Genomic DNA, 12,314 nt, shown 5'->3' with positions numbered 1-12,314 from the left:
ATGCTGATGCTGTCATCTAAATATTTTTCTAATCAGCATTAAATACAACAATTTCTGATCAACCCATATCAATTGCATGCTTAAAATAACATACCGGTTAAAGCCCCGCCCATCTCAAGACAACCCGACTCAATTTCCAGGTTAACTCCCGCCCACTTCCTGGTAAGGCCCCGCCCAGTCCGAGTACAGATACGGATACGGATAATTCATATGGTTAACAGACACAGATACAGATAATGCTGTACTCGCTCATCCCTATGAATCATTATGTTCTGTTCTTTTTTTTTCTTTTTTTTATTTACAGGTCAGAAATGGTCAATGTAATTTTTCAGAGTGTTTTCACCTGCAATGAGGCTCATGCCTGCGTTTCTTAAGCAGCCTTCCATCGTCGCTCAGGGCTTCCAGTGCTCTCGGGCCTTTATAATCATGTAGTTTAGTTTTTTGTTATTTTTTTGTTTATTCCCATGTTAATACAATTCATTACTTTTTATTATTATCTGGCGCATGGCTTCCATTATTCTCGATAATAAATTGACAGAATTCTTTGAAGTCAGGTCTGGATTGAGACAAGGTCGATTCTCTCACCTCTTCTATTCCTGGTCATCATTGAGTGGGTTATGCGTTAAACAACATCTGACCATGCCCGTGCCTTCAATGGACTCCCTTCTCTCATGTGGAAGATCTTGACTTTGCTAACAATCTGGTGGTAATTTCAGCCACATACACTCACATTCTTGGCATCTCTGGAAAAATTGTCCGTAGGGTGTGAGTGCGTGAGTGAATGAGTGAGTGTGTGTGCCCTGCGATGGGTTGGCACTCCATCCAGGGTGTATCCTGCCTTGATGCCCGAAGACTCCTGAGATAGGCGCAGACTCCCCGTGACCCGAGGTAGTTCGGATAAGCGGTAGAAAATGGATGGATGGATGGATACACTCACATTCAGGAAAAAAACAAATAGACTGAACAATTATATACTAAAAAAATTGGCTTACTCATAAACAAGCAGAAGACACAGAGCATGCACATCAATGCTCTCGTCGATGACCAAGTTAACATTGAGGGAGAGCCAGCCAAGGATGGGAAAGATTTCACATACCTTGGTAGTGTTATTAGCACTAGTAACAGAGCCCAAAATTATATCAAGGGTCGAATAGGAGTCTTTATTAGACTCAGAACCATCTGGAAGTCCAAACATCTAAGCCTCTAAACAAAGATCAAGCTCTAATACAGCAATGTGAAATCAGTGTTATTTTATGGCACTGAATGTTGGAGAGTAGTGAAAGAAGACATGAGTAAGTTAGATGCCTTCCATAACAGTTGCCTTAGAAAGCTCTGTAATATATGTATATACTGGCCCAACACCATTACCAATATCAATTTGTACAAGAGACAAGATCAAATATCATATCCCAGGAGATCAAGATACGCCGATTACGATGGTTCGCCATGTACTTATGATGCCCAGTGAAAGGATCCCTAAAGTGGCTTTGTGTTGGACACCACCTGGAAACGTAAATATTGCTGGCCAAGAACAACATGACAGTCGAAATAGAGCTGGAAGAAATGGGGCTTTCATGGGGAGAAGCACAGTACAAAGCACAGGACAGACGCAGATGGCAAGAGTAAGTTGCAGCCTTATGTCTCAGTTGGGACGAAGAGGATTAAGTAAGAGAGCGAATTCAGAAAACTGAGAATCAATGCATCTGTTCAAACAAATCAATCAATGAAAAGGTTAAATAACTTTACATGGGATTGTTGTTTCCATTGTTTTCCAGTGAGTCTCCAATACGAATCTCTGCTCCATTTGTTTGATCAGCGCCGGCATCTCTTCTGTTACTGATGATCACTGTAGTGATCTTATAATAACCCAGAAGATCCAGCCTCCACCACGGGTTACTTTCAGATGATGTAAGTGAGCAGGATGGGGCGAGATCAAGTCTATATCTTTGATCATCTATGGCATTTGCAGCTACATATGTGGAGTTGGTAGATGACTGTGTAGCCGTTCCTTTCAATGCCAAATTATCTAAAACAATTCACACAAATAATCATATATATAAAGAATTCTCTGGTATATATTGAATATATTTCTAATAGGTATTTTTTATCAATCATCAAAGTTTCAGGATGATCCTTCCTGATTGTTTCTAGTCTTATGTGAACTGATTACACTTCTCACTATCCATCATAAAAAGAATCCAGAATCTGAGACTTCAATGAGCATCAATGAAGTTTCAATGCGGAGAATGGTGAAGACGCCATGCTGGCATTTGTAGTTGTTCTTATCTATACAGGTTCAAATCTTAACTTTATACACTGCACATTATAATATTGTGAATAAATCAATGTCACTAAATCTGATGTCATCTTCCAGTGGTAAGAGTATGGCACTAGCAATGCCAAGATCATGTGTTCAATCACAGGGATTGCACATACTCAGAAAGTAGGATAATGGAATGTAAGTCGCTTTGGATAAAAGCATCTGCTTTTTAAATGTAAATGTAATTCACTCTGCACAGTTTCATAAATGCACATTCCATAGAGGAAAATACGATCTTTATTTTATTAATTCATCTAATATTACTGACATTATTATTAATAATCTATGTAACGCTGCTTTGAAACACTAACATTTTTTAAAATCACTATTCAAATAAAACTGAATTGAATTGGATTTGGATCTCTACACATACTATATAATTTCATATGAAATATATGTATACTGATAAACAGAACACACATTGTCCAGCACATCATTTTATAGAAAATAATACATAGTGACTTAATCACATAATCATTTAAAATGAAAAGGTAATTTTAAAGAACCAATTTGATGAACAGAATCACATTTACCTGTTCCATAGACCTCTACCTCACACAGACAGAGATTCTTAACTGCCGGCATGACCACATTCACATAACGTCCCTTCATTCCATTACATGAGAAACTGACAGTAGATTTTACTGGAAGATCAGGAATTACAGCACATCTAGAGAGAAAATATAAATCAATCAATCAATTAATCAATCAATAAAAAAAGTGTTGAAGTGATTGCATGAATAACTTTACATGGGATTGTTGTTTCCGTTGTTTTCCAGTGAGTTTCCAATACGAATCTCTGCTCCACTGGTTTGTCCAGGAGAATTGTCTCCCCTGTTACTGATGATCACTGTACTGATCTCATATTCATTCAGAATATCCAGCCTCCACCAAGAGTTCATTTGATATGATGTAAGTGAGCAGGATGCTAAACCAGGTCCATATCTTACACCATCTTTGGCGTTTGCAGCTTTGTTGTAGGTATAGTAGGTAGATGAGTGTGTAGCCGATCCTTTCAATGCAAAATTCTCTTAAAGGAAATTCACACAATTGATAAAACATACAAACACTTCTGTGGTCATCTTATAACTATGAATTCCTTAAACCCCGTATGAAAACACTTGTGAGAATCAACGCGATTCAATGCTGAGATTCATGGTTTCATGGTTCCGCCATCTTGTCTTGTCTATTCTTGGTCTTCGGGCGGAGCCATGACATAGTCTAATGTTCTTTGTGGAGAGAGAGGTTGTGCCTTTGAGATCCTCTCACTCTCTCTCAGAGTCTCGTCGGTGTTTCGCGCCCTTTTGTCTCGTTAGCCTTCCCATTAGTGTTTGAGTGTGCCTTCCCTTGTTAATTAATCCTGTGTTTGTTCCCCTTTAAAACATCCTCGTGTTCATTGTCCTGTGCTCGTTCATTGTATGCTGTATCTTGTGCCTATTACGTATCTTGTGCCTTGTCCGTTGTAGAAAACACTGAGTCCTAATCTACAGTCAGGTCCATAAATATTGGGACATTGACACAATTCTAACATTTTTGGCTCTTTTCACCACCACAATGGATTTCAAATGAAACAAACAAGATATGCGTTAACTGCAGACTGTCAGCTTTAATGTGAGGGTATTTACATCCAAATGAGGTGAACGGTGTAGGAATTACAACAGTTTGCATATCTGCCTCCCACTTGTTAAGTTACAAAGGAAATGGGACAATTGGCTTCTCAACTGTTCCATGGCCAGGTGTGTATAATTCCCTCACTATCCCAATTACAATGAGCAGATAAAAGGTCCAGAGTTCATTTCAAGTGTGCTATTTGCATTTGGAATCTGTTGCAGTCAACTGTCAAGATGATATCCAAAGAGCTGTCACTATCAGTGAAGCAAGCTATCATTAGGCAGAAAAAACAAAACAAACCCATCAGAGAGATAGCAAAAACATTAGGCGTGGCCAAAACAACTGTTTGGAACATTCTTAAAAAGAAGTAACGCACCGGCGAGCTCAGCAACACCAAAAGATCCGGAAGACCACGGAAAACAACTGTGGTGGATGACCAAAGAATTCTTTCCCTGGTGAAGAAAACCCCCTTCACAACAGTTGGCCAGATCAAGAACACTCTCTGGGAGGTAGGTGTATGTGTGTCAAGGTCAACAATCAAGAGAAGACCTCACCAGAGTGAATACAAAGGGTTCACCACAAGATGTAAACCATTGGTGAACCTCAAAAACAGGAAGGCCAGATTAGAGATTGCCAAACGACATCTAAAAAAGCCTTCACAGTTCTGGAACAACATCCTATGAACAGATGAGACCAAGATCAACTTGTACCAGAGTGATGGGAAGAGAAGACTATGGAGAAGGAAAGGAACTGTTCATGATCCTAAGCATACCACCTCATCAGTGAAGCATGGTGGTGGTAGTGTCATGGCGTGGGCATGTATGGCTGCCAGTGGAACTGGTTCTCTTGTATTTATTGATGATGTGACTGCTGACAAAAGTAGCAGGATGAAATTTGAAGTGTTTCGGGCAATATTATCTGCTCGTATTCAGCCAAACGCTTCAGAACTCATTGTACGGCGCTTCACAGTGCAGATGGACAATGAGCCAAACCATACTGCAAAAGCAACCAAAGAGTTTTTGAAGGGAAAGAAGTGGACTGGTATGCAATGGCCAAGTCAATCACCCGACCTGAATCCGATTGAGCATGCATTTCACTTGTTGAAGACAAAACTGAAGAGAAAATGCCTCAAGAACAAGCAGGAACTGAAGACGGTTGCAATAGAGGCCTGGCAGGGCATCACCGGGGATGAAACCCAGCGTCTGGTGATGTCTATGCTTTCCAGACTTCAGACTGTAATTGACTGCGAAGGATTTGCAACCAAGTATTAAAATGTTTGATTTATGATTTTGGTCCCTCAACAAGTGGGAGGCACATATGCAAACTGTTGTAATTCCTACACCATTCACTTTATTTGGATGTAAATACCCTCAAATTAAAGCTGACAGTCTGCAGTTAGCGCACATCTTGTTTGTTTCATTTGAAATCCATTGTGGTGGTGTATAGAGGCAAAAAATGTTAGAATTGTGTCGAAGTCCCAATATTTATGGACCTCACTGTATGCAAGTTTAGTGTTTTACTGTCTAGTGAGTTTTGTTACCTTGTCCATTCGTGTTTTTCCCATCACGACGTTGTGTCAACCCGTTTAGATTTTGTGCTAGTGTTTTATTTTCTGATCTATTTAGTCCGTGTCCTTGTTTTCACTTATAATTATCCAGCCTTGTTTTCTCCCTCGTTGGTTTTGTTTTGCTTGTTTTTGTGTTATATAAGCCTTGTTAAAAAAATCTTGAAGACAATTCTTGTTAAAACAACCATATTTAATGCAATTTCAGTTGAATATCTACCCTGCACAGTTATCAATCACATCCCCACAGCACACTGCTTAACCCCATTGCACATAGAATCTGAAATTTGCAAAAAAAAATCGACCTCACGGTGTGTCAACCACATTTACACACTGTCTCCGATATTTTCATCTGTCATAAAAAAAGGTCGGACTGGGATTTCGCATCTTTATCGTGGATTTTGAAAGGTCTTTTGACAATTCACAGACACTGTACAAACGAGTGCCATATAAGAAAAAAATGCATACGAAAATTTAGGACTTTTTATGCAAAAACCTTTACTGCAGGACTATTGAAACCGAACCCCCCACATACGCTGTTAATTCTTCCATAACATAACACAGATAATTTCCTGAATCATGTACAAAAAATAATGTAAAAAATGTTATTAGCTATTGTACATGTTCATGTAAGCTTTTGTGCAAATTATACCGTTGTAAAAACAAATACACTGACTGAGCAGATATTTAGGTGAGAACTGTCTAAAAAAAACATCCCTCACAAACAATCCCTTTATCAACCGGGTGGGAATCCCCATTTTCCAGACTCTGACTACCACAGGAATATTGCAACCAGGGCCGGATTGGGAGTCATTTTCAGCCCTGGAGTTTCATGCCTTAGACCGGCCCACTTTAGTTTACGACTGACTATATTAAAATAATGATAATTAAAACCTCAGAATATAAGTCTGCAATAGCGCACTGTTCTCTACAGCCTTTTAATCATTGTATTTTTCAAAAATATCATAATTTCCAATTCAGTGAAAATACAGTAGCCTAAGTTTTGCTTCACAGTGAAGATTTATTAGAACAGTAAATAGCATGACAGTATCAGAATCTATTTTCTTTAAGAATGAGTGTTCATAAATATCCAAACATTGAAATGAGGAAAAAAATCTAACAAAAACATAAAACAAAATAAATTAAAAAAGATTAAAATAAAATGTATTGCACTGTGTAATGACACTATAATTTCTTTTTCAATGAAACGGCTGCTTTACAACTTTAAATATTTTTCACAAATATGAGAACATTAGTTAAATAATAAAACAAGTATTGCACTGTTATCTGACTTTTGTTCACAGTGTAACTTTCTAATTATTTTTTCATCTCTTTTTCCTCTGCATAAGTGTAGCTCAAGGAATATGGACAACCCTAAAACATTAATAAACGCCTGAGCAGAGCACTGGTCTCTGCAACTTTATCTATTACGGTGTCATTGTCCAAAGACACAAGAATTTCTTTCTCAGTGCACATGAGCATGAATGCCTCAAGGTTCTTTTAGGTTAAAGTGCTCCTGAGCCTGTTTTTTATGAATTTCACTGTTGAGAAGCTTCTCTCACAGGCTACTTGTGTGATGGACAGTGTTATTAGCAACTTGTAGGCGAGTCCAATTACATGGTAGGCATCAGTTAGAAGATTGTACTGAGAGAGAATGAGATAAACACAAATGACACAGTTTTTACAGGAGGAACAAGTTTTGCTCTCTAGTTCGACATCCTGCTGTTGCATGGAAGGATGCTCATCACCTCCTTGTGGGATTTCACTAGCTGTCCTGACAATGTAACCCTCCAGAGGGGACATCTTTAATCTGTCCCACTGACATGCAAGGCTGTACAGTTCACCACATAATGTGCCAACTGTAGCCCTGTCGTCAAACTTAAGCAGACATTTGCTTATTTCTTCCAGAGCTGAGCTGGGTAGTCCATTTTCCCTCACATGAGCAAAGTTTCTAGGGTCTAAACAGGCAAAATCTGAGCAAAGTTTGCATTAGCAGAAAACCTCCTTTGGAGACTTCCTGTTACTGTGTCTACAATGACATTGTGTACTTTTACCTCAAAGTCAGTATGAGCTGATGCTAGCTGCTCATCTTCTGCAAGCTCTCCTGGCATCCTTTTCTTTTTTCTGATCCTTCTCTCAGAAAAGGCAGCCTGCACTACAAGGTCACACTCTTCCTCCTCTTGCAACTTTCCATTAGCCCACTTCACAAACTCATCAGCTGCAGACTAAACTCCTTCAAAGTCCCTAGCACACTTCCTGAGACCCTCTTCTGTCCCCTCAACCAGACGTTGAGCTGTGATGATATCCATTCCCTTTGTCTGCAAGTATTTTGAAAGGGGGGATGTAATCTCAAAAATGCGAAGGAAGAGTTGAGCAGTGACCACTGTCTCATACTTCAAAAAGCCTTCTATGAATCCCTTTGCCTTGGCCCTCACAGTTGGCTTTTGTGTACTGTCATCAATAATGGTGTCTAAAGTCATAAGCACTTCAATAAACAAGCCTCCCTGAGGATTCCTGAAGCACCCAAACACTTTACTTAGTGCCTGATCCTTAGCCCACCACCTAGTTGCCCCTATTGGGCACAGTCGTCTGTGATGCTTGTCCTGACTCTTCTCCTCCCACTTCTGCATTCGCTTGTATGACTCTCTTAAAAAACTGCTAAATCGTTAAGCAGTGAAAACAGAGATGCACTTTCCACAACACTGCCTGTTGTCTCTGCCAGTACAAGATTCAAAAGATGTGCATAACACCAAATATGAACCTGATTGGGGGAATGCTCAGAGAGGAGTTTAGAAAACCCCCTAAACTGACCCTGCATATTAGCTGCACCATCTGTTGAGTTGCCCACACATGTGCCAATGTCAATGTCAAGGTTCAGCAGCACTTTTTTCAGAAGCTCTACAAAATTCTGGCCAGTAGATGTTTCACAGTCGACCACAGCAATCAGTCTTTCATGAATGACATCTGTTACATATCGAAGTATGATTGAACACTGATCTTTGGAGCTGATATCTTGGGTTGTGTCAATTTGAACGGAAAACATGCCAGCTTGTCTCACTTCTTCTGCTATAGTCACCTTTATCAGTTTGCTTATGGCATCCACAACTTTATTTATTGTCTCTTTTGACAGCAGAGTAACTAGAGCACCTCTGCCTTTTGCACCAGTTTCATGCTGCGTTTTGCAGTTTTCAATGCAAGCGTTAACATGCTGTTGGAGGCACATGTCATATCTACTCAAGAGTAGAATCAACTCCAGGACATTACCATGATTAACAGCAATGTTTTCTAAGCTATAACCTGCCTCTTCTTTATCTCCCCTGTAGCTAAGGCCACATTTGCCTATGACTTTAACAACGTCCACTATACGCCCCATCACCTGACGTTTCTTTTTCACTTGCTCAGCACGTAACGACATTTGGTTGCCAGTCAACAGGCTTTTCACATCTGCCTTTTGTATTTTCAGAAAGTAAGCATCTGCACTATCTCTGTGTGTCTTACTTTTTTCGTGTTCCACTATCCTTTGGTGAATGTGTTTCCAGTCTTTCATGCCTCCCTTTATGAAAGGGCCATCACTTACCAAAGGTGCAAATGCCAAACAAACCGAAGAGTACAGAGATTGGTTTTTTTAACAGTAAGTTAGCCACTTGCGGTTTGTTCCATCTTTGCTATTGAAAACCTTTGGTATAGGTAAATTTGGGGTTTGTTGAGGATGATAAGAAAAAAATGTATGTATTTCCTGTGACTGAGGTCGAGCAAAGTAATCAAAACTATCTACAGAATCATCTTTATCTGCCTTGTTTCTAGCTTGTGGTTCTGGGTTCTGCTGCTGTGTTGTTGCCTCTGCTATCTGTCCTGAGTAGGCTCTGGTCTCCCTTTCACACTCCCTTCTGTATCCCTAGACTCGAGTTCACCTGTATTTAATCACAATAAAAGCATTCTATAATCTTTAACGTATTTGACATGGAAAGCATGTTCAAATTAAATTAAATCAAATCAAAGCAAATTAAAATTAAAATTTCCAAATGTCAAAATATTCAGGCTTAATTCATATGACTTTTATTCTATTCCCTTTCAATTGTGGGCTTTTTAACTATCGTTTGATTAAAAACATAATGGGTCACGAGTAACACTTGGGCATAGAGAGTTGTTATATTGTAACTAATGTGATCACTGCCCAAAAAAATGCTTTCTTACTTAGTATTTTTGTCTCGTTTCCAGTCCAAATATCAAAAAAATCTTAAATCAAGATACATTTACAAAACAAGTAAAATGGCATAAGAAATTATCTCTTGTTTTCTGAAGAAAAAAACACCTCAAAATTGAGTTAATTTTGGCTTAAAACAAGCTAGCCTACATTATCTGCAAATGGGGAAGACAAATAATTGTATTATTCTGTTTGAATTAAGATTTAGATTGTTTTAAGGAAAAACATTTTTGGGTGTTTTTTCAGAAAACAAGACATAATTTCTTATGCCATTTCACTTGTCTAGTTAATGTATCTTGAATTAAGAATATTTCGATATTTGAACGGGAAATAAGACAAAAATAATAAGTAAGAAAAGCATTTTTTGCAGTGATAATGTTTGCTTATTCACTCACTCTGTGACTGTGGTACAACAACAGCTTACCTGATGTGTCTTTCACAGTGAGAATCTCTTGCATGATACAGCTGGGTCCTGGCTCTGTTTCTGACACTAAATACAATTTAAAACATTTATTTCTGTCACCACAAATATCATTAATTATCTGACGGCATTTTTCAGGGCGCTTCATTACTAGTTCTTCTGAATGACAATCCTACCTGCCCATTCTGGTGTATTGGGCTCATGACTGGAGCTTGATAATGTTACTGGGCCTGTCTCTGTATCACTGTTATCAGCAAACTGGACTAGAGGCGGCTGCTGCTGAAGAGCTACTAGAAAAAGTTTGATACATGAACGTTGGTTTGCAGACAACTTTGTTTGCTAGCATCTTGCCGTGCTCCTATTCCTAACTACATTAACGTTAGCTTACCGGCCGTCTCATTGTCTTCATTTGTTTTGAAAAATGTTGTCATCTTTGAACATTTGGCCGCGTCAGTTTCCAGAGCTTTCTTCTTTTTATTCTGGCCTTTTCAGCGCCGCCTTTGCGCTTTCTGTAATCCATGTTTTTTCTGACGTTTTTTTATTTTGAGCAACTTGCAGAGCCACTGTCGGGGGCGGGGCCAGGGACTCAAAAGATAATCACGTCATCATTAACCCTCAGGCTGCACTCTGAGTGGGGCTGTGAAAAAACATTAAATAAAAAAGAGTGGGGCTGCGGTAAAATAATAAATATAATGATTAGGGCCGCTGTGAGTGCAGGCAGCCTAGGAACAATAGAATCCACATTTCAACCATGCCATGACAACACCGGCCCTCACGGCCAAAAAAACAGACCAGCCCACCGGGAATTCTCCCGGTGCTCCCGATTAGCCAATCCGGGCTTGATTGCAACCACAGTTCTACATTTGAGTTTGAAGATTACATCCATTCAACTAAGTTTTGATATTACTTCGTTAAATATATTTAACTATGGTTTGACTAGCAAATACCAAAATGTGTTTATACAGTAGCTACCCAGCTAATCAGATATGTTAAATGTGATTGTAGTGGAGTAGGCGGGGCGAGACCGTGGTTCGAGACCGGTGAGTAATTGTTAATGAGCGCCAGCTGTGCGCGCACCGGTCTCGTATCACATAGGAGATCAGGAGCATATAAGAGAACGAGCGACCGGACCGTCGAAGAGAGAGGACCGGGCCCGAACATTTTTTACGTTTGTATTTTTGTTTTATTCGCCGGCCATTGACCGTGAGGGCCGTACGGCTGTCTTTTTACTTTTGATTTTATTTGATTAAATGTTTATTTAAATGTCTGCCGGTTCCCGACTCCTTCCTTCCTTTTATTGAACCTTGCTACGTTGATGCCGAAACCCGGGAGGAAGGAGAGACATGCTTTCGGAGAGTCCTCGTCGCCGAGTGGCCTCGCAGTGCCGGAGAGTTCGGGCAGCGCAGACGGAGGGCGTCCGCCCAGTGGCTGCACGAAGCGGTGGCGCTTGGGAAACGGAAGTGCACAGTGCGGCCACAGCTGAAGCCTCGGTGTGACTGCGACCTTTGCTGTTTCCGAGCAGGTATCGGGGGAGTTGTCGCCGTCCGCCAGAGGCCAGAGCCTGAGTCCGTTCTCCGAGGGGGAGGAGCAGGGGGCGGGAGTGCCGAGTGAACAAACAGTAATATTGTAAAACATTATTTTATGTTTTCTGTGATGCAAAGGGGAATTTTCGATACCCATTACGCCAGCCTTCAGTGACATATGATGCTGATTTCATACATTTTGTGCTGCTTAATATTTTTTATAAGGTGTGATCACTTTTCTTTGAATAATAATAAATATTTGTTATTACTATTTGCATTTTAATAATGTATACACATTTTTTACTAGTATTGTATATATTAGGTTATAGTTTGTTTTAGCAAGCATGCTGATTAAGAACTATTTATTCGTATAGCTTATGTCTATTAATTTGCATGAATTTTAAAATATTCATAACCAATAAAATATGTTTACCACAACAAAATATTGCAAAAAAATTTTCAGAATTAAAGTTCTACTAATTTTTAAATCAGTCAAATAATATGTAATAATAATCTGTATTGGCTTGCATGCATGTCAGATTATAACCCAAAAAAATGTTATACTTAAAATTGTCCGCCCCTTGTCCGACTCCTGTGTTCTCTCATAACATTACAAAAAGAAATAGTTGACTGAGCTATAACACACACATTTTATTAGGATGATTACACAA

General features: G+C 39.4%; 1 protein-coding gene across 1 annotated transcript in view; it reads right to left on the bottom strand.

Annotated features, from left to right (window-relative positions):
• Nucleotides 1-11,755, bottom strand: part of LOC130417645 (uncharacterized) — a 31,124-nt gene extending 19,369 nt beyond the window's left edge. The window contains exons 1-6 of the mRNA XM_056743331.1: nt 11,464-11,755; nt 10,297-10,410; nt 10,124-10,189; nt 3,071-3,350; nt 2,848-2,990; nt 1,747-2,026 (exon numbers count right to left, since the gene is read on the bottom strand). Coding sequence (XP_056599309.1) covers nt 1,747-2,026; nt 2,848-2,990; nt 3,071-3,350; nt 10,124-10,189; nt 10,297-10,410; nt 11,464-11,755 — 1,175 coding nt within the window. The remainder of the gene's footprint in view (nt 1-1,746; nt 2,027-2,847; nt 2,991-3,070; nt 3,351-10,123; nt 10,190-10,296; nt 10,411-11,463) is intronic.
• Nucleotides 11,756-12,314: the final 559 nt, after the last annotated feature.

This window comes from Triplophysa dalaica, chromosome 1, assembly GCF_015846415.1.
Source record: "Triplophysa dalaica isolate WHDGS20190420 chromosome 1, ASM1584641v1, whole genome shotgun sequence".
Lineage (NCBI taxonomy): Eukaryota > Metazoa > Chordata > Actinopteri > Cypriniformes > Nemacheilidae > Triplophysa > Triplophysa dalaica.
The sequence above is the reverse complement of the archived record's forward strand: the minus strand, read 5'-3'. Positions and strand labels throughout refer to the sequence as shown.